This window comes from Centropristis striata, chromosome 22 (assembly GCF_030273125.1).
Source record: "Centropristis striata isolate RG_2023a ecotype Rhode Island chromosome 22, C.striata_1.0, whole genome shotgun sequence".
In the NCBI taxonomy this organism is placed as follows: Eukaryota; Metazoa; Chordata; class Actinopteri; order Perciformes; family Serranidae; genus Centropristis; species Centropristis striata.
The window spans coordinates 12,582,013-12,609,238 of NC_081538.1; the positions used below are offsets into that span (position 1 = coordinate 12,582,013).

General features: G+C 40.3%; 1 protein-coding gene and 8 non-coding genes across 10 annotated transcripts in view; 3 read left to right on the forward strand and 6 right to left on the reverse strand.

The window, feature by feature from the left end:
* Positions 1-400: 400 nt before the first annotated feature.
* trnay-gua (transfer RNA tyrosine (anticodon GUA)) lies at positions 401-505 on the reverse strand. The gene is made up of 2 exons: positions 469-505; positions 401-436 (listed from the first exon to the last, which is right to left on the reverse strand). It is a non-coding gene; the product is annotated as a tRNA-Tyr (tRNA).
* A 2,003-nt stretch (positions 506-2,508) lies between these two features.
* trnag-gcc (transfer RNA glycine (anticodon GCC)) lies at positions 2,509-2,579 on the forward strand. The gene has a single exon. It is a non-coding gene; the product is annotated as a tRNA-Gly (tRNA).
* Positions 2,580-2,779: 200 nt separating this feature from the next.
* On the forward strand, positions 2,780-2,852 carry trnam-cau (transfer RNA methionine (anticodon CAU)). Its single transcript has one exon. It is a non-coding gene; the product is annotated as a tRNA-Met (tRNA).
* Positions 2,853-3,065: 213 nt separating this feature from the next.
* On the reverse strand, positions 3,066-3,148 carry trnal-aag (transfer RNA leucine (anticodon AAG)). The gene has a single exon. It is a non-coding gene; the product is annotated as a tRNA-Leu (tRNA).
* Positions 3,149-3,596: 448 nt separating this feature from the next.
* Positions 3,597-3,701, reverse strand: trnay-gua (transfer RNA tyrosine (anticodon GUA)). The gene is made up of 2 exons: positions 3,665-3,701; positions 3,597-3,632 (listed from the first exon to the last, which is right to left on the reverse strand). It is a non-coding gene; the product is annotated as a tRNA-Tyr (tRNA).
* A 2,451-nt stretch (positions 3,702-6,152) lies between these two features.
* On the forward strand, positions 6,153-6,223 carry trnag-gcc (transfer RNA glycine (anticodon GCC)). Its single transcript has one exon. It is a non-coding gene; the product is annotated as a tRNA-Gly (tRNA).
* Positions 6,224-17,021: 10,798 nt separating this feature from the next.
* On the reverse strand, positions 17,022-17,104 carry trnal-aag (transfer RNA leucine (anticodon AAG)). The gene has a single exon. It is a non-coding gene; the product is annotated as a tRNA-Leu (tRNA).
* A 448-nt stretch (positions 17,105-17,552) lies between these two features.
* On the reverse strand, positions 17,553-17,657 carry trnay-gua (transfer RNA tyrosine (anticodon GUA)). Its single transcript has 2 exons — positions 17,621-17,657; positions 17,553-17,588 (listed from the first exon to the last, which is right to left on the reverse strand). It is a non-coding gene; the product is annotated as a tRNA-Tyr (tRNA).
* Positions 17,658-20,055: 2,398 nt separating this feature from the next.
* Positions 20,056-27,226, reverse strand: part of arhgef39 (Rho guanine nucleotide exchange factor (GEF) 39) — an 82,116-nt gene continuing 74,945 nt past the window's right edge. For both annotated transcript variants that reach the window (XM_059326303.1, XM_059326304.1), the window contains 3 exons: positions 26,660-26,774; positions 25,455-25,546; positions 20,056-21,792 (listed from right to left, as the gene is read on the reverse strand). In XM_059326303.1, coding sequence (XP_059182286.1) covers positions 21,759-21,792; positions 25,455-25,546; positions 26,660-26,774 — 241 coding nt within the window. In that variant the 3' untranslated portion in view covers positions 20,056-21,758. The remainder of the gene's footprint in view (positions 21,793-25,454; positions 25,547-26,659; positions 26,775-27,226) is intronic.

A 27,226-nucleotide genomic window follows, 5' to 3' on the forward strand; every position in this document is an offset into this window, starting at 1 on the left:
AGTGTAGTGTCACTGTTAACTAAGTAGTTCTCATCATGGATGGATTACAAAGACAGACAGAGTGACACAAAACAACAACAAAAAGAGGCGAACAGGCATTAAACACCCATATAGCCACACGAAAAAACAACTATATAAAGACCAAAACAATTACAAAGTGAAACAACAAAACTACAAAAGATGCAAATCAACAACAAATTGAGGCCAGCAGGCAATATACTATAAACTCTGTGAGGTGGTGGGTCGCTTTTCATGCCTTTGCCGAGGGAGCTACTGTTTCAAGCTGAAGCAAATTGAGCTAGCAACAGGATATACTGTATTAGGAATGCACAGTTAGTTTGGTCTTCTCTATTTTAATCTACTATTTGTTGAACAGTCAGTATGTACGTTTAAAAGCCACTCCTTCGAGCCGGATTTGAACCAGCGACCTAAGGATTTCCATGATTAACACTACGTGCGGTTTTCCCTCTACAGTCCTCCGCTCTACCAACTGAGCTATCGAAGGGGGACGAGGGGGGACCAGCCACTAGCAGAAACATTTTTACCAGGGGAAACCCAGGTCCGATTCCCGGCCAATGCCAAAGATCATCAATGTGGTTTATAATCAGTGGTTACACAACTCCCAGAGTGCAATGGACCTTTAATTGGGTTTTGCCTAGTGAATAGGATACATGAATGGGCCATTGGGCTGCTGGTTGTTGTTTGAAGCTTCAGCTCTCACTTTTGTTTGTGTTGATCAATTAAGTGTTGCTGCATTTTGTGCCTCGTTTGTGCAGTAGGCAGTGCTTCAGTCTCATAATCTGAAGGTTGGGAGTTTGAGCCTGACATGGATCCTGGGCTTTTTTCCCTTTGTGTGTGGGATAAGTCAATTTTCAGTCAAACACTCAACTGTTTGACAGGGTGCTCTTATCCTGAGAGCCTGGTTTCCTGTCTCCTTCTTGTAGTAAATACATGAAAAGAACATCAGAAGATGCTTCAGTTGGTGAGATGTGAAACGTCAGACACCACACCACACCACACCAAAGGACCATGTCAGATCTATTGGACCTTTGCGCTTGGTTGTGATTTGGGAGACCTTGGTGTACTAGGACTTTTTACTGTCATGTCAGCATTGGTGGTTCAGTGGTAGAATTCTCGCCGCAGACACGGGTTCCATTCCCGGCCAATGCAACACATCTTCATTGTTGTTTGAAATCAGTCATGGCACAACTACCAGAGTACAATGGGCCTTTAATGGGGTTATTCCTGGTCAACATATCTCCCTTACACCAATGACGTGTAGCTGCATTTTCTGCCTTGTTGGTGCATAGGTTTAGGTGCATCAGTTTCTGAAGGTCGTGGTCCATCCCACTGGTTTCACAGACTTGCAAAAGATTTTGTGGAGATTGTTCCATTCACAGTCCTTGGGGCTCTAATGCATCACTGTTCTAGAATGTTATGTCACAGGCTGCAGTTGCTGAAAACACACCCAGACACATCGTAAGAGGTGAAAGGCAGTGGGGCTGGACAGTTTCTCTTTATTGATAACCAAGTCCTACAAGGATAAGGAGACAAGCTGTATAATGGGACAAGAGTTAACATTAGGAAGGTCCAAATCACTGGCAAGGTTTCCAAGGTAAGTATATTTTCCTAAATTGCTTTAAGAAGGAATATTTGTAAATAGTGTGAACTAATCCATACTTGAAAAGAAATGTAACCAAGTTTCTTGTGTTTGGCTAGTGTTTGGAGAGAACATCTTTTATTTCTCTGCAGTTTTCTTTTTGAGATTGGTGTTTAATGCATACACATGTATATTTACATGATTCTTGTCAAGGTTATCATCTTCTTTGTTGCTCTTGGTTGGGAAGTACAGTACAGAATGTGCACTTGTATGTATGGCCAACGCAGTGCCTCACTCGATGACACTGCATTGCGGGTAAAGTTGAGCATTGATCTGTCATGCTGCGTCATATGTCATGATGAGCACTGTTGACTTGAACTGCAGCAACATGAGATCAAATCTCAGGGAAGCTCAATTTATGAAGAGCCCTCACTGGTGTCTGAACAACTATGCATAGTACAGTCGTGCACGCTATGCCATTTGCAGCTAGCTATGGAGGAATACGATTCAAGTCATTTTCATTGGGTTGGATTTGTAACTATTTAAAAAGTTCCATTCATATTTTGTGGTATTTCTACAATAATCCTGCTTCCTCTGACATGTGGGAACTTTGTTTCATCCACCAGCAGGGAGCCACGGCAACTGGCACAAATGACGTCGATTGTAAACACCCTGTCCCTTGTTAAAATAAAGCAAGCAGCTCCTGTCAATTTTGGATTCCCTCAAACTCGGGCCGCGGCGGTGAGAACGCCGAATCCTAGCCACTAGACCATCGGGGAGTCACTCAATAGCAAGAGTCAATAGCAAGCTGCTAACGGTCGTGGTGATGCATTTGCAGTATGCTAGTGTTGGGGGTTTACTGTAATTTGGGACACCTGGGTGTACTAGGACTTTCACTTGCCATGAGAGCATTGGTGGTTCAGTGGTAGAATTCTCGCCTGCCACGCGGGAGACCCGGGTCCGATTCCCGGCCAATGCAAAAGATCGTCAATCTTGTTTATAATCAGTGGTTACACAAGTACCAGAATGCAATGAGCCATTAATTGGGTTTTGCCTAGTGAATAGGATACATGAATGGGCCATGTGGCTGCTGGTTGTTGTTTGAAGCTTCAGCACTCCCTTTTGTTCATGTTCATCAACACATCTCCGTTTGACCAATGCAGTCTCACTTCCTTTTGTGCCTCGTTGGCGCAGTAGGCAGCGCGTCAGTCTCATAATCTGAAGGTCGTGAGTTCAAGCCTCACACGGGGCATGAGCTTTTTTCCCTTTGTGTGTGGGATAAGTCCATTTTCAGTCAAACACTCAACTGTTTGACAGGGTGCTCTTATCCTGGGAGCCTGGTTTCCTGTCTCCTCCTTCTAGTAAATAGAGACTTGAAAAGCTGCCCGTTGTTTGGGATAACCATACAGATAATTAAATTCTAAATATAATGAAACAGCCAAGAGTTCCAGTGAAAAACAAAGGCTGTCAGAAGTGGGATTCAAACCCACGCCTCCCGTGGAGACTGCGACCTTAACGCAACGCCTTGGACCGCTCGGCCTTCCTGACTGAAAACAGCCCATATTTCTTAAAAATTTTGAAAAAACATCATAATATAGCGTAGTGTCACTGTTAACTAAGTAGTTCTCATCATGGATGGATTACAAAGACAGACAGAGTGACACAAAACAACAACAAAAAGAGGCGAACAGGCATTAAACACCCATATAGCCACACGAAAAAACAACTATATAAAGACCAAAACAATTACAAAGTGAAACAACAAAACTACAAAAGATGCAAATCAACAACAAATTGAGGCCAGCAGGCAATATACTATAAACTCTGTGAGGTGGTGGGTCGCTTTTCATGCCTTTGCCGAGGGAGCTACTGTTTCAAGCTGAAGCAAGTTGAGCTAGCAACAGGATATACTGTATTAGGAATGCGCAGTTAGTTTGGTCTTCTCTATTTTAATCTACTATTTGTTGAACAGTCAGTATGTACGTTTAAAAGCCACTCCTTCGAGCCGGATTTGAACCAGCGACCTAAGGATTTCCATGATTAACACTACGTGCGGTTTTCCCTCTACAGTCCTCCGCTCTACCAACTGAGCTATCGAAGGGGGACGAGGGGGGACCAGCCACTAGCAGGAACATTTTTACCAGGGGAAACCCAGGTCCGATTCCCGGCCAATGCCAAAGATCATCAATGTGGTTTATAATCAGTGGTTACACAACTCCCAGAGTGCAATGGACCTTTAATTGGGTTCTGCCTAGTGAATAGGATACATGATAATTCAATTCTAAATATAACGAAACAGCTCAGAGTTCCAGTGAAAAACAAAGGCTGTCAGAAGTGGGATTCAAACCCATGCCTCCCATGGAGACTGCAACCTTAACGCAACGCCTTGGACAGTTTGGCCTTCCTGACTGAAAACAGCCCAACCTAAGGATTTCCATGATTACCACTACGTGCGGTTTTTCCTCTACAGTCCTCCGCTCTACCAACTGAGCTATCGAAGGGGGACGAGGAGGTACCAACAGAACAACAGGTATTCAATATTGTTTACAGTTAGGGCCTTTGAATGTCGTCCGCAGCTCTGATTGCCTACTGCCCCCTCTAAAGTAGGATTAGAATTGGTCTAGTTATCATTCTGATTGCTGAGGCCATTTTGTAAAAGGTTGGCTTTAATTTTTCTTATTTTCTTTCTTTTTCACCTGGTTGAGGTATAATCTGGTTTGTTCATTACATTTCAGATGTATTAGGATGTGGGATCTTTTTTCTAGTAAGTCACATGGTGGATGTGTATTCTGGTTTGAGTATTTTTCTTCTTTTGTTCTTTTCTGTCTTTTTATCCTGGTGTAGGTATAATCTGGTTCATCATAACATCATTTCACTTGTATTGGGATGTGGGATCTTTTTTCTATGAAGTCACATGGTGGACGTCTATTCTGGTTCGAGTATTTTTCTTCTTTTGTTCTTTTCTGTCTTTTTTGACTTGGTGTAGGTATAATCTGGTTTGTTCATCACACCATGTCACCTTTTTTGAGATGTTGTATCTTTATTCTATGAAGTCACATGTGGACGTGTATTCTGGTTCATTTCTTACATTATTCTTCCTGTGTTTTGATGAGATCTCATCTCTTTTTCAATAAAGCTTCTATGTGGACTAAGTCGAGATTGTGAGACACATCCTTAGTAGTGGACCCCAGGATCACAGGGTGTTTTCTTTTCTTTTCTTTCTTTTTCTGGTTTATAATCAGTGGTTACACAACTACCAGAGTACAATGGGCCTTTAATGGGGTTATTCCTGGTCAACATATCTCCCTTACACCAATGACGTGTAGCTGCATTTTCTGCCTTGTTGGTGCATAGGTTTAGGTGCATCAGTTTCTGAAGGTCGTGGTCCATCCCACTGGTTTCACAGACTTGCAAAAGATTTTGTGGAGATTGTTCCATTCACAGTCCTTGTGGCTCTAATGCATCACTGTTCTAGAATGTTATGTCACAGGCTGCAGTTGCTGAAAACACACCCAGACACATCGTAAGAGGTGAAAGGCAGTGGGGCTGGACAGTTTCTCTTTATTGATAACCAAGTCCTACAAGGATAGGGAGACAAGCTGTATAATGGGACAAGAGTTAACATTAGGAAGGTCCAAATCACTGGCAAGGTTTCCAAGGTAAGTATATTTTCCTAAATTGCTTTAAGAAGGAATATTTGTAAATAGTGTGAACTAATCCATACTTGAAAAGAAATGTAACCAAGTTTCTTGTGTTTGGCTAGTGTTTGGAGAGAACATCTTTTATTTCTCTGCAGTTTTCTTTTTGAGATTGGTGTTTAATGCATACACATGTATATTTACATGATTCTTGTCAAGGTTATCATCTTCTTTGTTGCTCTTGGTTGGGAAGTACAGTACAGAATGTGCACTTGTATGTATGGCCAACGCAGTGCCTCACTCGATGACACTGCATTGCGGGTAAAGTTGAGCATTGATCTGTCATGCTGCGTCATATGTCATGATGAGCACTGTTGACTTGAACTGCAGCAACATGAGATCAAATCTCAGGGAAGCTCAATTTATGAAGAGCCCTCACTGGTGTCTGAACAACTATGCATAGTACAGTCGTGCACGCTATGCCATTTGCAGCTAGCTATGGAGGAATACGATTCAAGTCATTTTCATTGGGTTGGATTTGTAACTATTTAAAAAGTTCCATTCATATTTTGTGGTATTTCTACAATAATCCTGCTTCCTCTGACATGTGGGAACTTTGTTTCATCCACCAGCAGGGAGCCACGGCAACTGGCACAAATGACGTCGATTGTAAACACCCTGTCCCTTGTTAAAATAAAGCAAGCAGCTCCTGTCAATTTTGGATTCCCTCAAACTCGGGCCGCGGCGGTGAGAACGCCGAATCCTAGCCACTAGACCATCGGGGAGTCACTCAATAGCAAGAGTCAATAGCAAGCTGCTAACGGTCGTGGTGATGCATTTGCAGTATGCTAGTGTTGGGGGTTTACTGTAATTTGGGACACCTGGGTGTACTAGGACTTTCACTTGCCATGAGAGCATTGGTGGTTCAGTGGTAGAATTCTCGCCTGCCACGCGGGAGACCCGGGTCCGATTCCCGGCCAATGCAAAAGATCGTCAATCTTGTTTATAATCAGTGGTTACACAAGTACCAGAATGCAATGAGCCATTAATTGGGTTTTGCCTAGTGAATAGGATACATGAATGGGCCATGTGGCTGCTGGTTGTTGTTTGAAGCTTCAGCACTCCCTTTTGTTCATGTTCATCAACACATCTCCGTTTGACCAATGCAGTCTCACTTCCTTTTGTGCCTCGTTGGCGCTCCCTGTCACCTGTCAGTAGAGCTAGGCCGTCAAGTGAGAGCCAATCAAATCGCTAATCGCTACCAAGAATTCTACCAAGAATTGACCAATCAGATGTCGCCCCACTACCAAGAATTGCGAAAACCAATCACCTCTCGCCGAGGGCTACCAAGATATGACCAATCGCAGTCGGTATCGCTACCAAGATTGGTGATGAAGCCCCACCCCCAAATTCGAACGTCAAGTGCTTTGAGCGTCGCTACGTTCGGACCGACATCTTTTGCTGTATTTACTGTAAGTTCCGTCTCACTCTATTGTTCCAAAGTGTTAATATCAAATTATTATGTGAAATTCAGATGTGCTATACTTACGGCGCTAGCTATCCAACACCCTAGCGTTAATTATGAACATTTCATTCATTTGCGTTGCATGTAACCTAGCTGACAGTAGCTGTAAACCAACGACTGTAAGATTAACAGACGGACAATTCTCCATTTATTATCAGCTAGCAGCTATCATGACTATGATTATTTCAGCATGCTTCCAGCAGTTACAAATGTGAACTTGTTTGCATAGGAAATCGTTTAACGTTACTATACTGTTATTACTTGTTACTGTTATTATACTGTTATACTATTGCTGGCCAGTTGTTAACAATGGCGCTACTGTAGTTGTTAACGCCATTCAGCAAAACAAGATAGAAGCAGTCACACAGTTTACCAACGTAATATATGCTTTTATTCTTTATTTTCAGTTATCTAAAAATGCCAAAACGGATATGTCAATATATTAGGATGATTTGATGAATATGCTAATTTATTATATTCTGTAGTAAAGTATACAAAAAGCAAAGAATTCAATCATGAAATTAAAAAAGAAGATAAAAAGGCATATAAAACAAATACATCGTATGGACAGAAAAATGTATTTGTAAGGTAGATACACTGTTAAAGTTGGAATAATTTTGTGTTCAGACACATGGATCTTTTAATTTTATTTATATGTGCTTTAAATTTCACTGTGATATGTTTGGAAGAGATTGATCAATAAAGTTTTGAAAAGATATACACGTTATCTATCCAGAATAAATCACATTGTCACAATCATTTCATGAAAAGAGGTAAAAGAATACTTAATTCTAACTTTATTTCAATTTTTTCCAGCAATTTCCTTTCGACTGATCTACCGTTGCCAAACCTGCCTGCCCCTGACTAACCTGCCTCGTCGTTCTCCCGTCACATTTCTGTCTCTGACCACGATCTCCGTTTTAACCCCTTACTGCCGTTTGCCTGCTGGTGTGGCATCTTGCTGCTACACTGCCTTATTGCAACTTGCTGGACTTCCACGAGAGGTCAGACATCTCAGCCTCAAGAGACTCTGTGATTAAGTCTGTTTTCAGACCAAGCATATTTTAACTGTTGTTTGTTTTTCAGTTCTACAGAATGGATCCTAAATTTAGGAAGAGGGGGGATGGTCTTGCCAGCCTCTTTGATTCTGAGGATGCAAAGAAGGTGAAGGGGGAGAATAGGCCATGGGCCCGCGCTTTGTCCCCAGAGCGAGTAAAGGAGTCGGCAAGGGTGGCTGTTATAAGTCGTGGTGGGGACCCGGAAAATGAGCAGCATCTTCTGGGCCAACATCAGCTGCAGTTTGGCATTTTTAGGGGTCAAACATTTCAGTGGGTGGCTGAGAATGCACTGGGGTATGCTGGGTATGTGGTGGCATCAATGTCAGAGGAATCAGGAAGCTCTGATTCGAATAACAACCTGGCCAATAAAAATGCCCTTAAGAGGTACATTTTACAATATCCAGAGGGACATTATGCTGTTCAGTTCAAGATGGAGAAGAGATCCACCCAAAGTCAGAGCACACCAGCCACCTCCACACAGCCCTCCACCTCCACACAGCCTTCCTCCTCCACACGACCCTCCACCTCCACACAGCCTTCCTCCTCCACACGGCCCTCCACCTCCACACAGCCTTCCTCCTCCACACGGCCCTCCACCTCCACACAGCCTTCCTCCTCCACACGGCCCTCCACCTCCACACAGCCTTCCTCCTCCACACGGCCCTCCACCTCCACACAGCCTTCCTCCTCCACACGGCCCTCCACCTCCACAGCGCCCTCCACCTCACCGCAACCATCCACCTCTTTCCGTGCATCCTCAGTGCCTATATCCTCCCTGCGGTCATTGTTGATCGGGAAAGGAGTGTCTCAGCAGAGCATTCACAAGTCTGTCAAGAGACTGTTTGTGCAACCCACGTTTCAGCCATGTAAGTATACAAATAGAAAAATGATTTTGTGTAACATGGACTTGTAGATGTTTTCATATTTGTAATGTATTCTGTTTTTATGTCATTCTTTTCAGCTGTTCCTGCTCTGTCCCCTGCTGGATCTACCAAGCACACAGTGCCAACAAATCCAGTTACCAGTACGAATGAGCCCACTGACAGCGAGCTTCTGCTGGCAGTTCAAGAGGTGGAATCAGACATGCCACGTATGTATTTTTATGAAATACTTACACACACTCTCCCCTTCTCTATATGTTTATTTGTTATACTTGTTTTTCAATTGATGCTAATACATGAGGACATGAATAGAATTTGGACTTAGCATAAATACATACATATTTGTTATCTTTTCTATCCATTTTGAAAATTGTGGCTGTCTATTGAAACTACTTATTTGTAATTATTATATATATAATAATATATATATTATATATATATATATTATTATATATATATACATGTATATACATATATATATACACATATATATATGTATATATACATATATATACATACACACACATATATATATATATATATATATGTATATATATACATTCATTCATTCATTCCTTAATTTTCTCATATCTGTTTAACAGAGAACAGAATTTGCCTGCCCGCTGGTTGGATCCCTGCCTTGCCAGAAGTTGACCAGTGCTGGATTGCCAAGGCCCTGTTCCGCTGGTCAAACATCAATCAGCCTGAGTTGGACCATGAAAAGGTCAACACAATGTGGTGGTATCCACCTCGGCCATCACTGACCTCTGGTGCTATACCAGCATTGGAGCAGTTCTTTGGTCACCCCCTGTTCCTGTGGATGCCAAGGAAGCTTTGGCGTGTGCGGCTGCTCTGTCCACATCCAGACTGTGGCAAATCAGAGCTTACCTCTGCTGGACTACATCAGAGAGTCAGGCAGGTGATTGATGTCAGCAGCTCTTACTTCTTGGCATCTGAATATCTTGCCTGTAAGAGCTGCAAACGAAAGGTCATCAGTTGGAGCCATGGCATCGTCTCCCAGCTAGACATAGGCCACCGCATCCAGTTCCCGTGTCTCCTGACGCACAAGCTGGGATGCGACATGCAGGTGGTGCGCCTCATGCGTCAGCGGGGCTTGGGCAACAGCAGCAGCCAGCTTCAGAAGCAGCTGGAGGAGCAGCATGCCGAGAGCTGGCTCGGGAAACAAATTCAGTTTTTGACCGAGTACAGAGGAGTTGCACGTGCCATCTCCTCTGGCCTGATTTCACCAGTCCCACTGGGGGACTTGCCAGCTATGCCTGCAGTGGCTAAACATCGCTGGCTGATGCAGGTATATGCCCAGGATGTCCTCAGCAGGCTGGATGAAGTGAAGGCCTCCATCACCTCACTCTTTGGCCAGGTATTAAAGATGGATTCTACAAAAAAAATTGTGAGGAAGTTGGCGGGTCAGGCCCGGTCTACAGCTGCTTGGGCCACCAATGTTGGGAACGAGCATGGTCATGTGATCATGTCCGTTCTCACAGCCAGTGAGGGCTGGGGCCTGATGAAGATGGCAGAGGGTCTTGTGAGTCGCTACAAGGACGCAGGGGTGCCACCTCCAGAGATCCTGTATGTGGACCGCGACTGCTGTGGGAACTCACACCTCCACAAAATCTTTGGAGCATGGCCGGCCATGAGGATTCAGTTGGATGTCTGGCACTTCATGAGGAGGTTTGCGACGGGATGCACAACTGATTCCCATGCTCTTTACACCAGCTTCATGGCTCAGCTTGCCCGTTGCATTTTTGTGTGGGATGACAGTGACCTGCAGCGACTCAGGGCAGCCAAGCGGGCAGAGCTGGAGGCAAGTCACATGCGTCCCACAGAAGGAGATGTGACATGCCGTTTAACAAAGGCAGAGATGCAGCTCCATTGCAGGAGGGCCGTCCGGGAAACCAGGGAGATGGAAGCCATGCTTAAAGAGTTGATAGAGGCATATGATGGAGAGAGAGGCTGCGACACTCTCGGCGTGCCTCTGATCAATTCTGCAAGGATGGCGGAAATCTGGAAGGCCCAGCAGAAACACATCCCCTGTCTCCAGGACCCTCCAGGTTTCCAGCTGTATACACAGACGGGGACACTGAAGAAGGGTGGTCATGTGCTTCCAACCTACCGGTGTGCCAGAGGTTCGACCTCTTTGGAGAACTTTCACCTGCACATGAACAGGTTCATCCCAGGTAAACGGTGCACATTGTCAAGTTTCCATGTTAGGTGTAGAATAATATTTATTAAATTGTTTAATATGCTTGCATGCATGGAATCACAATGTAAATATTTCACATTTTTTAAAGGAACCCTGGCAAGTGACACCTTTTTCCAGGCCTATCTGGTTGATGGTCTTGCCAGGTGGAATGAGGACAGGACCATGACAGCAGAGGGGATAGGAGGGCCACACTCCTACAGTGGCCTACTTAGGCATGCAGCCAACCAGCTGTCAGAGGAGGTGCTTGGTAGAAAGCTGGTGGAGTACAAAACCCCACGGAAATACACCGGTATGCACGTAATTCATTATTTGTCATAGATTTTAGGCAGGTACATCTTTGTCAGTATCTAATGAGGATTATTTTATTGTTTCAGGAGAGCTTGTAGGTATTGAATACCTGTACAGCCAGAACAATGTTGTCATGGAGGACTATAAGTTGGCCCTGGCAACACTTGAAACAGAGGACATCACTGTGGCAGAAGGAGACTCCCTTTTTGAGCCATTTGTAATGGAGGATCCAACTGTTGCCACCCTGGACACAATTTGGCCCCCTCAACAGTCCACTCCGTCAGCTCCTTCTCCATCAAAAAGACCTGCAGCTGTTATTCCACCTCCAACTACTGCGACTGCAGTGCCTAGACCACCACTGAAGGAACCCTCTGCTTCCTTCACTGTTGCCACTATGCAGAGTGGTACGTTTTTATTGTATTGTATTTTTTTTTTTATAAATGTAAAACACTATTAATTTAATTTGCTGACCAGCTGTTTATCTGGTGTCCTTCACATAGCAGCTGTTCCTGTGTGCCCCCCAGTTCGTGAGGACAGTGGGAGACATGCTGGATCTAATTCGAGCCTTGGTCCCCAGCTCCAGACCGACACTCCTCGAACTTCCCAGGATGGGGCAATGCTCTGCACGCATCAAGGTCAGAGGTCAAAGCATGTCCTAATCAGGCTGTTGCATACTTAAAGACATATGCATATCAGTCTAAAACACTGTTAGTGCATACTTGTTTTATCCATCATTAAAATATATATATATATTTTTTTTATACTTATTACTGATAACTGAAACTGGAATCTCTCTTTGCTTAAATGTGTTTTAATTTAGCTCCCCAGCAAGACACACCCAGCGTGGCAGAGGAACAGCCGTCGACATCATCATGCTCCACCAGTCATGATGTAGGTTTACATTTTTGATGATTACCTTCTGTCGAGTTGCATCTGTAATTACATGAAATAGACGTAATATTTGAAAATACATTTTTCATTTTCATCACTATTTCGTTTAATGTAGGACTCTGTTGGACCGGACAATATTGAGGGCTTCAAAGCCGTCCAGGACTTGACGGGTTATTTATTTAAATTAAAAGACCACAGTCTTGCCCTGTCACGAGAGGAGGCCGCCCAAATCATTGCCCTGTGGGAGTGTTTGTCAGAATATGACCAAAAACATACAGTTTACCCTCCACGTCATCAAGTCACAATCCCTAAAGGGAGATTCAGGGCCACAAAAAAAAATGTTGCACCTGGTGTGGAGAGTACAAAGCGGTACGTATGCTTTTTTGAGCAAGTCTGACAATGCTACATGCTATAATATAATGTCTTTTATGAACACTAATGCTGTGAATACCTTTGCAGATGCTTTGCAGGAGGGAGAAGCCCAGCACAGTGGCCTGACTGCAATCGTGTGTGTGAGGCACTTTTTATTCAACTGTGCGAGGAGTATAGAGGACCCAGGCGCATTGATGGAGTCAGGCACGAGCGTTGGAGCCTTGTCACCAGAGCATATCTTCACATCCGCCAAGTCATATTAAGCAATGCCTTGGTGATGGAGAAGACCACCATCCAGCTCCCGGTGATGAATACGGCAACCATCTCTAGTTGGTGAGTTAACAAAGCACTTGTGAGGGAATAACCTAGTATCTGTGCTATGTTCTGTGCAGATATTTTGCATTCTTATAATACACTATGGTATACAAACAAATTTATACTTGGAATATTTGCAGGTACTGTAAACGTCAAAAAAAGCAGGAGAAGAGTGTGCTGGAGCAAGGCCTCTCTACTCCAAAGACCACCAACGTGAGCCCAGAAAGCTTGCCTCTTGCTGTTGAGAGGAAGGACAGACCCTGTGTCCCTACCAGCAGTGTCACAAATCCTCACGTCTTTGTGCTGCCCCCTAACACTGCAGGGATGGCACAGCTAAAACAGCGACTGAAGCTGCCAGTGGCTCCACCTGCTGGTCTTTGGCCGCCTTTCCTTGCAGCTCTCCAGCCTGCGGCCCAACCTCTCCAGCCTGCACCACAACCTCTGCTTTCTGCACCCCAACCTCTCCAGCCTGCGCCCCACCCTGTACTGTCTGCAACACAACCTCCTCTGCCTGCACCACCAGCAACTGCTGTGCCTTACACCACACAGCGATATCAGAAAAAAAAGAGACTGGAAGAGGAGAGTGGAAATAAGAAAAGAAAGTACACTAAAAAGAGTGACACCATCACCTGTAAGCAGTGTCAGAGGGAGCGGGACCCTGCCACCCACCAACAGTACTTTGGCAACTGGTACTGCCAAACCACAGCCACTACAACTCTGGCTGAGTGGAGGGCTTCACTTGAAGCCCGGGGGTATGGCAGAAAAAAAGATTCTCCACCTTGATGATTTTTATTTTATTCCATTATATACTATATTTATGTATATCTATATCTAGTATTAATAATAATAATCTATTCCTAGTAATATTAATACTCTAATTCTAGTAATAATAATAACAATATATTCCTAGTATTAATAATAATAATCTATTCCTATTAATAATAATACTCTAATTCTAGTAGTAGTAATAATAACAATCTATTCCTAGTATTAATAATAATACTCTATTCTAGTAATAATAATAATAATACATTCCTATTATTGATACTGATCTATTTCTAGTAATAATAATCTATTCTAGTATTATTATTATTAATAATAATAATAATAATAATAATAATAATCATCTATTCTTGTATTATTAATAACATTTATTCTAGTAATTATATTATATTCAGTTGTGGCACTATGTGTGTGAATATATATATATATATATATATATGCTGTCCTGTTTTTAATATATATATATATACAGTTGAAACCAGAAGTTTACATACACTATATAAAAAGACACATATGCTTTTTTTCTCACTGTCTGACATGAAATCAGACAATCACTTTTCCTGTTTTAGGTCCGTTAGGATTACCAAAATTATTTCTATTTGCTAAATGCCAAAATAATGAGAGAAGGATTTTTTAAGACAATTTTTCATTACTTTCTTCAAAGTCAGAAGTTTACATACACTAACATTATTATGCCTTGAAACAATTTGGGAAAGCCCAGATGATGCTGTCATGTCTTTGGAAGCTTCTGATAGGTTTATTGACAACATTTGAGTTAATTCGAGACACACCTGTGGATGTATTTTAAGGCACACCTGAAACACACTGCTTCTTTGTGTAACATCATGGGAAAGTCAAAAGAGATCAATCAAGATACCAGGAAGAGAATTGTGGACTTGCACAAGTCTGGTTCATCCTTGGGTGTAATTTCCAGATGCCTGAAGGTTCCACATTCATCTGTTCAAATAATTATACCCATGTATAAACACCATGGGAATGTCCAGCCATCATAGCGCTCAGGAAGGAGACGGACTCTGTGTCCCAGAGATGAACGTGCTTTGGTCCAAAATGTGCATATCAACCCAAGAACAAAAGCTAAAGACCTTGTGAAGATGCTGGCTGAAGCTGGTAAGAGTGTGTCATTATCCACAGTGAAACGAGTACTGTACCATCATGGGCTGAATGGCCACTCTGCCAGGAAGAATCCATTACTCCAAAAGAAACATAAAAAAGACAGAGTTTTGTCTGACCAAAAATTAAGGTCTTTGTCCCTGTGTGCATTTGCAAACTGTAATCTGTAATTTTTATGTTTCTTTTGGAGTAATGTCTTCTTCCTGGCATAGTGGCCATTCAGCCCATGATGGTACAGTACTCGTTTCACTCTGGATAGCCAGCATCTTCACAAGATGTATGATATGCACATTTTGGACCAAAGCACGCTCATCTCTGGGACACAGAGCCCGTCTCCTTCCTGAGCGCTATGATGGCTGGACATTCCCATGGTGTTCATACGTGGGTATAATTATTTGAACAGATGAATGTGGCACCTTCAGGCATCTGGAAATTGCACCCAAGGATGAACCAGACTTGTGCAAGTCCACAATTCTCTTCCTGATATTTTGGTTGATTTCTTTTGACTTTCCCATGATGTCACACAGTGTGTTTCAGGTGTGCCATAAAATACATCCACAGGTGTGTCTCGAATTAACTCAAATGTTGTCAATAAACCTATCAGAAGCTTCCAAAGACATGACAGCATCATCTGGGCTTTCCCAAATTGTTTCAAGGCATAATAATGTTAGTGTATGTAAACTTCTGACTTTGAAGAAAGTAATAAAAAATTGTCTTAAAAAATCCTTCTCTCATTATTTTGGCATTTCGCAAATAGAAATAATTTTGGTAATCCTAACGGACCTAAAACAGGAAAAGTGATTGTCTGATTTCATGTCAGACAGTGAGAAAAAAAGCATATGTGTCTTTTTATATAGTGTATGTAAACTTCTGGTTTCAACTGTACTGTACTGTTCTGTTTTTTTGTATATATTAATGTATATTGTTAAACTTTTCTATTCTGTAGACTCACTGGAATTGCAAATTGACTGAATTATTGTTTACATGTGTATATATTTATTACAATGAACACTCACTTATTGCACTGATTTTATTACTGCCCTGGTTTTTATTTGTTTGTAATAAACTTGAATTAACACGACTCAGTACAATAAGTGGTATTTTTCATTCAAATACAATATACATCATAATATAATAGTCATTTATTAGTCCTATGCACAAGAAGAAATGTAAGTGTTTAGAATAAATAAAAACAACAATAGAAAAAAAAACAGAATAGAACAAGGACACTTAAGAGGTTAAAAAGAAGATCAGTCCAAGGAATAACTTTAAAGACTCTTTATTGGGGCATTTTAGCCTTTATTTAACAGTGAAGGGCAGAGACTGGAAAAAGAGTGAAGAGGCTGTAACCACTTAGCTCAGTTGCTCCTCAGCTGAAGTTTTTGTATGTACATTCATGGAAAAAATTACGAGACCTAAAATGACAATTTTTTGTCGAGATAAAAAAATTGTCATTTTGGGGGCAAAGGATTCCTTTAATCATATAAAGCTTAATGAAAATAATTCCCTTTTTGAGGTACAGTGGCAAGATGATGGTAATTATACTGATGATATGATGGTAATAATGTTATTGTGACTAGACAGTATATAATAATTATACAGTTTATAATAATAATAAGGCCAGTATACCATATACATGGTATATACAGTATACCATAATAATATTAGTAGCCATTATCCATCATATCAAAGGGTCACGTTGACTTCGCTTGGACAGCTTTAATAATAAAGCTAATCAATGGTAAATTAACGTCTTTATAGCGTCAACGTTAAATGATACACGGGAACGGGACACTTAACGTGAGATCAACTTTAACGTTAGTTAGTGGAGTACTTGAAGGGATTGTCTGAATAATTCATTTGTATTTGGTGAAATACACGTTATTGTAGAGTATAACAATCCATTTATATATACTTTGCCAAATTTTAATTGAACAATTTCGGCGAGACACGGGAGTCGAAACAGTCAACCCAAAGGCATATCGTGGTAGAGTGTTACTATTTATAGCAACAGTAGTTCGACAAACAGGCTATTTCCTTGGCGCAGTAGGCAGCGCGTCAGTCTCATAATCTGAAGGTCGTGAGTTCAAGCCTCACACGGGGCATGAGCTTTTTTCCCTTTGTGTGTGGGATAAGTCCATTTTCAGTCAAACACTCAACTGTTTGACAGGGTGCTCTTATCCTGGGAGCCTGGTTTCCTGTCTCCTCCTTCTAGTAAATAGAGACTTGAAAAGCTGCCCGTTGTTTGGGATAACCATACAGATAATTAAATTCTAAATATAATGAAACAGCCAAGAGTTCCAGTGAAAAACAAAGGCTGTCAGAAGTGGGATTCAAACCCACGCCTCCCGTGGAGACTGCGACCTTAACGCAACGCCTTGGACCGCTCGGCCTTCCTGACTGAAAACAGCCCATATTTCTTAAAAATTTTGAAAAAACATCATAATATAGCGTAGTGTCACTGTTAACTAAGTAGTTCTCATCATGGATGGATTACAAAGACAGACAGAGTGACACAAAACAACAACAAAAAGAGGCGAACAGGCATTAAACACCCATATAGCCACACGAAAAAACAACTATATAAAGACCAAAACAATTACAAAGTGAAATAACAAAACTACAAAAGATGCAAATCAACAACAAATTGAGGCCAGCAGGCAATATACTATAAACTCTGTGAGGTGGTGGGTCGCTTTTCATGCCTTTGCCGAGGGAGCTACTGTTTCAAGCTGAAGCAAGTTGAGCTAGCAACAGGATATACTGTATTAGGAATGCGCAGTTAGTATGGTCTTCTCTATTTTAATCTACTATTTGTTGAACAGTCAGTATGTACGTTTAAAAGCCACTCCTTCGAGCCGGATTTGAACCAGCGACCTAAGGATTTCCATGATTAACACTACGTGCGGTTTTCCCTCTACAGTCCTCCGCTCTACCAACTGAGCTATCGAAGGGGGACGAGGGGGGACCAGCCACTAGCAGGAACATTTTTACCAGGGGAAACCCAGGTCCGATTCCCGGCCAATGCCAAAGATCATCAATGTGGTTTATAATCAGTGGTTACACAACTCCCAGAGTGCAATGGACCTTTAATTGGGTTCTGCCTAGTGAATAGGATACATGATAATTCAATTCTAAATATAACGAAACAGCTCAGAGTTCCAGTGAAAAACAAAGGCTGTCAGAAGTGGGATTCAAACCCATGCCTCCCATGGAGACTGCAACCTTAACGCAACGCCTTGGACAGTTTGGCCTTCCTGACTGAAAACAGCCCAACCTAAGGATTTCCATGATTACCACTACGTGCGGTTTTTCCTCTACAGTCCTCCGCTCTACCAACTGAGCTATCGAAGGGGGACGAGGAGGTACCAACAGAACAACAGGTATTCAATATTGTTTACAGTTAGGGCCTTTGAATGTCGTCCGCAGCTCTGATTGCCTACTGCCCCCTCTAAAGTAGGATTAGAATTGGTCTAGTTATCATTCTGATTGCTGAGGCCATTTTGTAAAAGGTTGGCTTTAATTTTTCTTATTTTCTTTCTTTTTCACCTGGTTGAGGTATAATCTGGTTTGTTCATTACATTTCAGATGTATTAGGATGTGGGATCTTTTTTCTAGTAAGTCACATGGTGGATGTGTATTCTGGTTTGAGTATTTTTCTTCTTTTGTTCTTTTCTGTCTTTTTATCCTGGTGTAGGTATAATCTGGTTCATCATAACATCATTTCACTTGTATTGGGATGTGGGATCTTTTTTCTATGAAGTCACATGGTGGACGTCTATTCTGGTTCGAGTATTTTTCTTCTTTTGTTCTTTTCTGTCTTTTTTGACTTGGTGTAGGTATAATCTGGTTTGTTCATCACACCATGTCACCTTTTTTGAGATGTTGTATCTTTATTCTATGAAGTCACATGTGGACGTGTATTCTGGTTCATTTCTTACATTATTCTTCCTGTGTTTTGATGAGATCTCATCTCTTTTTCAATAAAGCTTCTATGTGGACTAAGTCGAGATTGTGAGACACATCCTTAGTAGTGGACCCCAGGATCACAGGGTGTTTTCTTTTCTTTTCTTTCTTTTTTTTGACACCCTCACCTGAGGGAGGCCCAGCCAAGGTTGATCAAACCCTGGTGTGTCTCAAGCCAATTGGGTTATTTTGTTGTATTATATTTATTTTCCTTCACTTGATAATTTGTTTTTTATTTATTTTATACTATTTATTATATCTATTTTTATTATTCATAGTATTTGGTAATGTATTTGATTTTATATTTCTTTTATATTGTAAAAATATGTATATTACATTATTCCACAGGCAGGAGTTTTCACCAGTAATGCTACAAAGAGAGATTGTCCAGAGTGAATTCTTCACTCTGCTGGTTAAGGTTTGTATTGCACCACATTTTTTGAACATTTTATTCCAGAAGAGTATTTTTAGATACATATATTTATATTTACCATTTACAGACACATTTCTTTACATTGCATTACAGAATTGAATTTACACATTTAAACTTACCTCCGGCAGTTTTTTACATTTTATTCATGAATTGAAATAATTTTTAAATGTTTAATATTTACATGTACAGTTTACAGAAACCTTATTTTACATTATATTATAAAATTTAATTTAGACTTACAAATAAGTCGGTAGGAAGTAGGAAGGATGGATACAGTGTGTCCCTGCCGGTCTGTCTCTCTGTGGACCAGTCTGTGTTCAATACACCGCACAACCTCAGATCTGGCTTGGAAAGCTGTCATAGGTCGGGTAACTTTAAATACCTTGTTACTGGTCTCACTCACGGTGTCAGTTAAAATCCACCTGCCAGCATGCATTTCACTTCAAACAGGAACCTTTTTTCGGTTATTTTATCCTTTTTTACTGCTCTCTTTTCTACTTTTTCATTCCAAATGGGTGAATTATTGAGTATTTTGTAAATAACACTAGCTCCTAGAGGTTAAGGTGAGATTTAAGCTTTAAAAGTCACTGACTTTAGGTTTACGATAGACCTGTGGGTCAGGTTATAATAAAATTATACTATCACTAGGGTTATCGGTTCATTAGTTATGGAAAAGGGGGTGTGGTTAATCACAAGGGACGGGGTAATCGATGACCAGATAAACAGGGACTCTGCTGAGTACACTGACATCTAAAACAAGTCTCTCCAACAAACGGTTCATTAGTTATGGTAAAGAGGGCGTGAGTAATCAAAAGGGGGCAGGTCAATCAAAAGGGTTAAAAGTCTCCGTTAAAATGGCCTTTTTTTCCAAATGAAAATGTTGCTACAGTACTGTGCTGTGTCTCCATCTAGTGGTTGTTTAGTAAATCAAGATCTCACAAATACACAGCAACTTCTTTTAGAGTTTTATTGGGGAATTTAAATGATTTCCATCTCCATTCATTAATTGTAACCAGTGTAACAGCTTTAGCAAAAAGGTGTAAAAATATGGCATTTAAAATGATATGTAAAATAATCACTAAGGTCAAAATGCGAAGTATTGTTAATACAGGATATAAAGAAAAGAAGCAAATATTTGTTTGGTTAATAAAGTATATATATGATTAAAAGGGATAATGAAGAATACAATGTAATAAAAACATAAAACAGTCAGCACATAGAACTTTACATCTGTTTACCAGGTTTTCTAGCCTGGATGCAGATACTTCACAGAAATCAGTCATTTCTAGAAAACAATGCAGTTGATTAAATGCATTGATTCCATTCATAATAATAAGCATTCCCCACAGTGGGTTTCACATGTAAAAGCTATGTATAACTACTGTAAATTAGGCAAACAAACAATCAAATCAGACATTCCAGGAACTGTCAGCAGCAACAGAAAAGTCGAGTCAGCAGCAAGAGAAAACAGTGGGATGAACCCAGATGGAAGGTTGGCAGGTTGGTTCTGTCACTCTCCTCAATTAATCATTAATAAATGAAGGTGCATTTAGGATGAATGGAAGACCCAGTCATAATTATGGATTATAATTAAATATATATTAAACAGCTTGAAAACACCCACATCATTATTGTGGAATGTTATTTCATTATTCTTATATTTATTGTATCTTGTTGTATTATATTATAACTATTGTTGTTTCAAAGGACATTCTTGAAATTTTATTCACAATATCAGTTTTCTCACTGACACAAAAAATATGACATATAAAGTACGTTTCAGGGGAAAAACAATATTAAATTAAATAAAACCACCTTTGAAAACGGCATCTGGAAATAAAAAAATATTTCAATGTTAAACTAAAACTGAAGAGTGATATAATCAGTTGATTTCTATTAATTGTTTGAATTTAACATATCTATCTCATTTTTTAAAATGACTATTTACCTCATAATCCTTATATTTTCACAATGTTTATTTTATCTATTGGATATTTTGTAGTTTAATACACAATTAGCACTTAAATGTAGCAATAGCTGTCATTTCCAAACTGAACCTGGTAATTGTGGCAAATTAAATATAACATCTGTGTATAGTGAAGGAAACAACACTTTTTTATTTGCTTCCATCAGTGAGAAGAGCTGATTGGACAGAATCAGAGGTGTAAATGTAAACTGCTATGTGAGTGAATTTATTTTAGTGCCTACCCAAACAGATTGTTTGTAGTTTTCACCTCATCTTTTCTAATTCTGCCTATTAATTAAGTGTAAAATGACTACTGTCTAAATAGAGAGGTGGAATGGTGGATTCCGGTGCAGACCTAGAAAAGGACACTGGTGGTGTTATATCATTACAAGAGGAAGCAGCAGCAACATACAACATGCTCACAGTTAAACAGCCATCAGATATTTGGTGTGTAAAGCAGCAGATCAACATCGTTTATATTGCACAGGATGAGCAGAAGCTGAAGCTCCTGTTAGTAATAATCCCAATCTCCTGACATGCACAGAAAAAATAAAGTGTTAATAGCACAGAAGTGCGGTTGCATGCGTGTCATGTTTTGTAAAACTGAGCAGAACACAAAAGTCTGAAGTGAAACTCTAAGACTGAGCGCCGTCAGGATCCACCGTCATCTCAGACTGAAGAAAAAGTCCATCAGAGGATCACACAGCTGGAAGTGGACGCCTCACTGCTGGACACAAATAAAAGCTTTCAAATCATATTGAACATGAAACAAACCTTATTGTTGTAGGCAGCCAACACGGAGATACAGTAGTGTTCAAAATAATAGCAGTCCAATGTGACGAACCAGATGAATCCAGGTTCTTAGTATATTTTTTATTGCTACATGGCAAACAAGGTACCAGTAGGTGCAGTAGATTCTCAGAAAACCAACAAGACCCAGCATTCGTGATATGCACGCTCTTAAGGCTGTGCAATTGGGCAATTAGTTGAAAGGGGTGTGTTCAAAAATATAGTAGTGTGGCATTCAATCAGTGAGGTCATCCATTTTGTGAAGAAAAAAAAAAAGGTGTGAATCAGGTGGCCTCTATTTAAGGATGAAGCCAGCACTTGTTGAACATGCATTTCCCTTTGAAAGCCTGAGGAAAATGGGTTGTTCAAGACATTGTTCTTAAGAACAGCGTACTTTGATTAAAAAGTTGATTGGAGAGGGGAAAACTTATAAAGAGGTGCAAACAATTATAGGCTGTTCAGCTAAAATGATCTCTAATGCTTTAAAATGGAGAGCAAAACCAGAGACACGTGGCAGAAAACGGAAGACAAACATCAAAGTGGATGGAAGAATAATCAGAATGGCAAAGGCTCAGCCAATGATCAGCTCCAGGATGATCAAAGACAGTCTGGAGTTACCTGTAAGTGCTGTGACAGTTAGAAGACGTCTGTGTGAAGCTAATCTATTTAGAAGAATCCCCCGCAAAGTACCTCTGTTAAAAAAAAGGCACATGCAGAAGAGGTTACAATTTGCCAAAGAACACGTCAACTGGCCTAAAGAGAAATGGAGGAACATTTTGTGGACTGATGAGAGTAAAATTGTTCTTTTTGGGTCCAAGGGCCGCAGACAGTTTGTGAGACGAGCCCCAAACTCTGAATTCAAGCCACAGTACACAGTGAAGACAGTGAAGCATCATGATATGGGCATGTTTCTCCTGCTATGGTGTTGGGCCTATTTATCACATACCAGGGATCATGGATCAGTTTGCATATGTCAAAATACTTGAAGAGGTTATGTTGCCTTTTGCTGAAGAGGACATGCCCTTGAAATGGGTGTTTCAACAAGACAATGGCCCCAAACACACCAGTAAACCAGCAAAATCTTGGTTCCAAACCAACAACATTGATGTTATGGAGTGGCCAGCCCAATCCCCGGACCTTAATCCAATTGAGAACTTGTGGGGTGACATCAAAAATGCTGTTTCTGAAGCAAAACCAAGAAATGTAAATTAATTGTGGAATATTGTTAAAGAATCAGACAGCCTGTACATCTTCCGCCGCAGGCTGAAGACCTACCTCTTCCAACAATACCTCAGTCATGGTCACCTAACATATATGTATTTTTTTTAAAATGCTCTTCTTCTTTGCTCTTCTTGTCTTCTTTTCTTCTTTAACATATAGCACTCCTGTAGCGATGACAGTTAGCTCTTGAAGTTATGTACTTACTTGATTCCTATGGTCTAAGTCTAGTACCCTCGGGTTGAATGCACTTATTGTAAGTCGCTTTGGACAAAAGCGTCAGCTAAATGACATGTAATGTAATGTAATCTTGGAGTGGAATAACAGCTGAAAGGTGCCACAAATTGGTTGACTCAATCCCACACAGATGTGAAGCAGTTATTATATTACTCACTGGCGAGAACAGGAGACCTATCACTATTCTCCCAGTTCTTAGTAAACTGATGGAGAGAATAGTCCATTCACAAATACAGGAATACTTTGACTGTAATGGTTTGAATACAGATTTCCAACATGCTTACAGACATAACCATTCAACTTGTTCCGCCCTTACAGCAATGACGGATGATTGGCTTAAAGAAATGGATAATTCTAAGATGACTGGTGCAGTATTACTCGATTTCAGTGCGGCATTTGATGTCATAGATCATAATCTACTCATCAGTAAATTAGAATGCTATGGATTTAGTCCAACCGCCATCAAATTTATGAAGAGTTATCTTACAAGTAGGACGCAACGGGTTTATTACACTGGCAGTTGGTCTCACTCCAGGGTCTTGGATTGTGGGGTCCCGCAAGGGAGCTGTCTGGGACCACTCTTATATGGTATCTTCACAAATGATTTACCATCAGTTTTGTGTAAAGCGACTGTACAAATGTATGCTGATGATTCCACACTGTATTATGCTGTAAAAACTGTCTGTGAACTGGACAATGTTTTGTCAGCTGAGTTAAATATGGTTTTTGATTGGATAAAACAAAATAAGATGGTACTGAATATCTCTAAAACTAAATCAATTATCTTGGGATCAAGTCATAAACTGTCATCTACACCAAAGATGAGTTTGAACTTGTGTGGGGAACCTATAGAACAGGTAGATAAAGTAAAATTATTGGGCATAATAATTGATAATCAGTTGTCATGGGCAGAATACATTGATACCATAGTGAGGAAGATGGGTTGTGGTATCTCAATGGTGAGGAAATGTCTTTCTTATGTCCCTACAAATATTGTGGGACAGGTGGCTAAATCGTTAATTTTATGTCACCTGGATTGTTGTGCACCTGTATGGTCCTCCACATCTAAAGGTCAACTAAGGAAATTACAAACTGCCCAGAACAGAGCTGCCAGGTTGGTTTTACATTGTTCCATAAGAACAAACACTATTAGTATGCACCGTCAACTTTCCTGGTTAATGTTAGAGTACAGGTTGGCGTGCAATACAACAAATTTTTTTAGAAACACTGTATTCTTTTCAACCTGTTTTCTTATATAACCAAATTGTCAGATGTGATCAGGTTCATTCTTATGTGACAAGCTCAGCTAATGGTGGTCAGATGATGTTACCATGTCCAAAATCAAATGCCTTAAAGAGAACAGTTATTTATCGTGCTATCAGTTATTGGAATAATTGCCCACTGAATATACGTGAACTGAATAGTAAAGTATCTTTTAATTATTACTTGAGAATGCACTATTTAAATATGTGAGTAGTGAATTAACATATTTACTGTATGAAAGTGAGAATTAATGTAATAGATATGAATGTAATAACTTATTCGGAATGATTTCTGATGATGTATATAATAATGTCTACAATGTTTAATTGTTAAGTGATTTTTGTTCTGTCTTGTGGACCCCAGGAAGACTAGCTCGTCCCACTTTTGGTGACAGCTAATGGGGATCTGTTTAACAATAAACAATTAAAAAACTGTGGTCATACAACTAAATATTAGTTTAGTGATTCACAGGATTGCTAAATCCTAGAAACAAAAAAGTTTGGACAAAATAGTTTTGAGTTAGTAAAGTCAACGGCAGACACTGCTATTTTTTTTAACACACCCCTTTCAACTAATTGCCCAATTGCACAGCCTTAAGAGCTGCATATCACCAATGCTGGGTCTTGTTGGTTTTCTGAGAATCTACCGCACCTACTGCTACCTTGTTTGCCATGTAGCAATAAAAAATATACTAAAAACCTGGATTAATCTGGTTCGTCACATTGGACTGCAATTATTTTGAACACTACTGTATGTCTCAGTTCTAAATATCTGTAGCTGACAGAAAGTCTCATCAAAGTCTTGAAATATGCGCTAAAACCCCAAAAAAGGGTGAAAAAAACAAACAGTGAAAGGGTAAACCAACTACAATGATCCCACCTCTGCACTGGAGCATCAGTCTGTTTCATCCTCTTGGGGGCGCTGTTCTCCCACTCATTGTTCGGAGTAAACTCACTGGTCTCTGTGCTCACCTGAAGAGAAGGGAAGAGGCACTTTTCACTCTAACACAACACTAGATGGAAACTGGCTGATTACGTATTAAAGCCTCTGGAAACATGTTTCCAATTGGAATATTTGTCTGCAACAGAAAATGTTATGTTTATCAGAAAAATGCACACCTTGCTTTATCACATATTTGACGCTAAATGGGACCATCACTTACAAAATGAACATCATGCTGTAATGAAGAAGACTTGAAACTAACAATTGAGACCACAAACTCATTATGAGAATGTTTACTGAGGTAGTAAATCAACTGAGAAGTAAGGTCATTTCCCTTTTGACTTTCATACAAACTGGCATCTTTATGCAACAAGCCGACATATCTGTTACATTGCACATAGTCATTTAATCAACTGTTAATATAAAAATAGTTTTTGTGCAGCTTTATCAGTTGTACCAACCATCAACTTACAGAGTAAGGCTGGGCGATATGAACCAAAAGTCATATCCCAATATATTTAGGCTAAATATCGATATACGATATATATCCAGATATTTTTTCTCGCAAATTGAGAGCAAATGTTTAGTCAAAGGAAAAGCCAAATATGATATGGTACAAGTAGTTTTATTGAAAGCATTTATTTAAGTGAACGTAAATAATGTATAACAACAGGAGTACCTTTTTTTTTTTTTTTTTTTTTTTTTTTTTAAATCAAAGCTCCATTCCCACACGGATGATTTGACACGTTTTTTCAGAGGGAATAGCTCTTCCCCTTCCATGCTTTACCTCCTGTCACCTCCGTCTGCAGCTGCACCGACCCAAAACAAAGCAACACAAGTGGTGACACGCGGTTGTTGTGTAACTTTATTTTTGTTCCGGGCGAATTGCGCTGATGTACCAACATGGTTCCAGCATAATATTTTCCGGAAATTGTCGGTATTTAGGAAACGTTACAATTAACTAATCGTAACGTTTAATACCGCGATTAATCGTGAAAACGGGCAATCGTGACATCCCTAGTTGAACATTGAATCATTTTGTATGCTTACTAGATGCTTTTCCTACTTTATATACCTAATGAGGGGACTCAGAAAGTTAAACTTAAGTACATGCATGTTGAGGGAGTCACTGCGTAACACACCATGATTCTCTTCCTGCTGCCACTTGGTGTGTTGTGGCTGTCAGCAGCTGATCGGAGGGGTCTCCGGCACAACTCGTCCCTTTGATGGACCACTGTCTGCTTCGACTGCAGCTTCCTGTAAAGACATTACACACACACACACACACACACACACACACACGGTTATCAGTTTATCACCTTGTTGTGTACAATTACGCAACTACACAGAGATATACCCTTTGCTCAAAATGGCATTTGTTTAAAAAAAAAAAAAAAAACAGCGATAGAAGTTTACCGTAAAATTAAACTTGTCAGTACTCTCTGATGGACACACCATGTTATGGACACATGGTTTCAAAATGACCTCAAATATACAGTATCTTTGGCACTTTTCTATTGACAGTCCACTTTCTACAACTACATCCATGTTTCGCAAAAAGTTGTGAGTTGAATTCAGAACTGAGAGTGTATATTTACAAAACAACTTTTTGGGAATCTGTTTTACTACTCCTACTTCTCTATCTACATATTTGCTGCACTCATTCTAATAAACATACTATATGGTTATGCTATGATGATGTGAATACA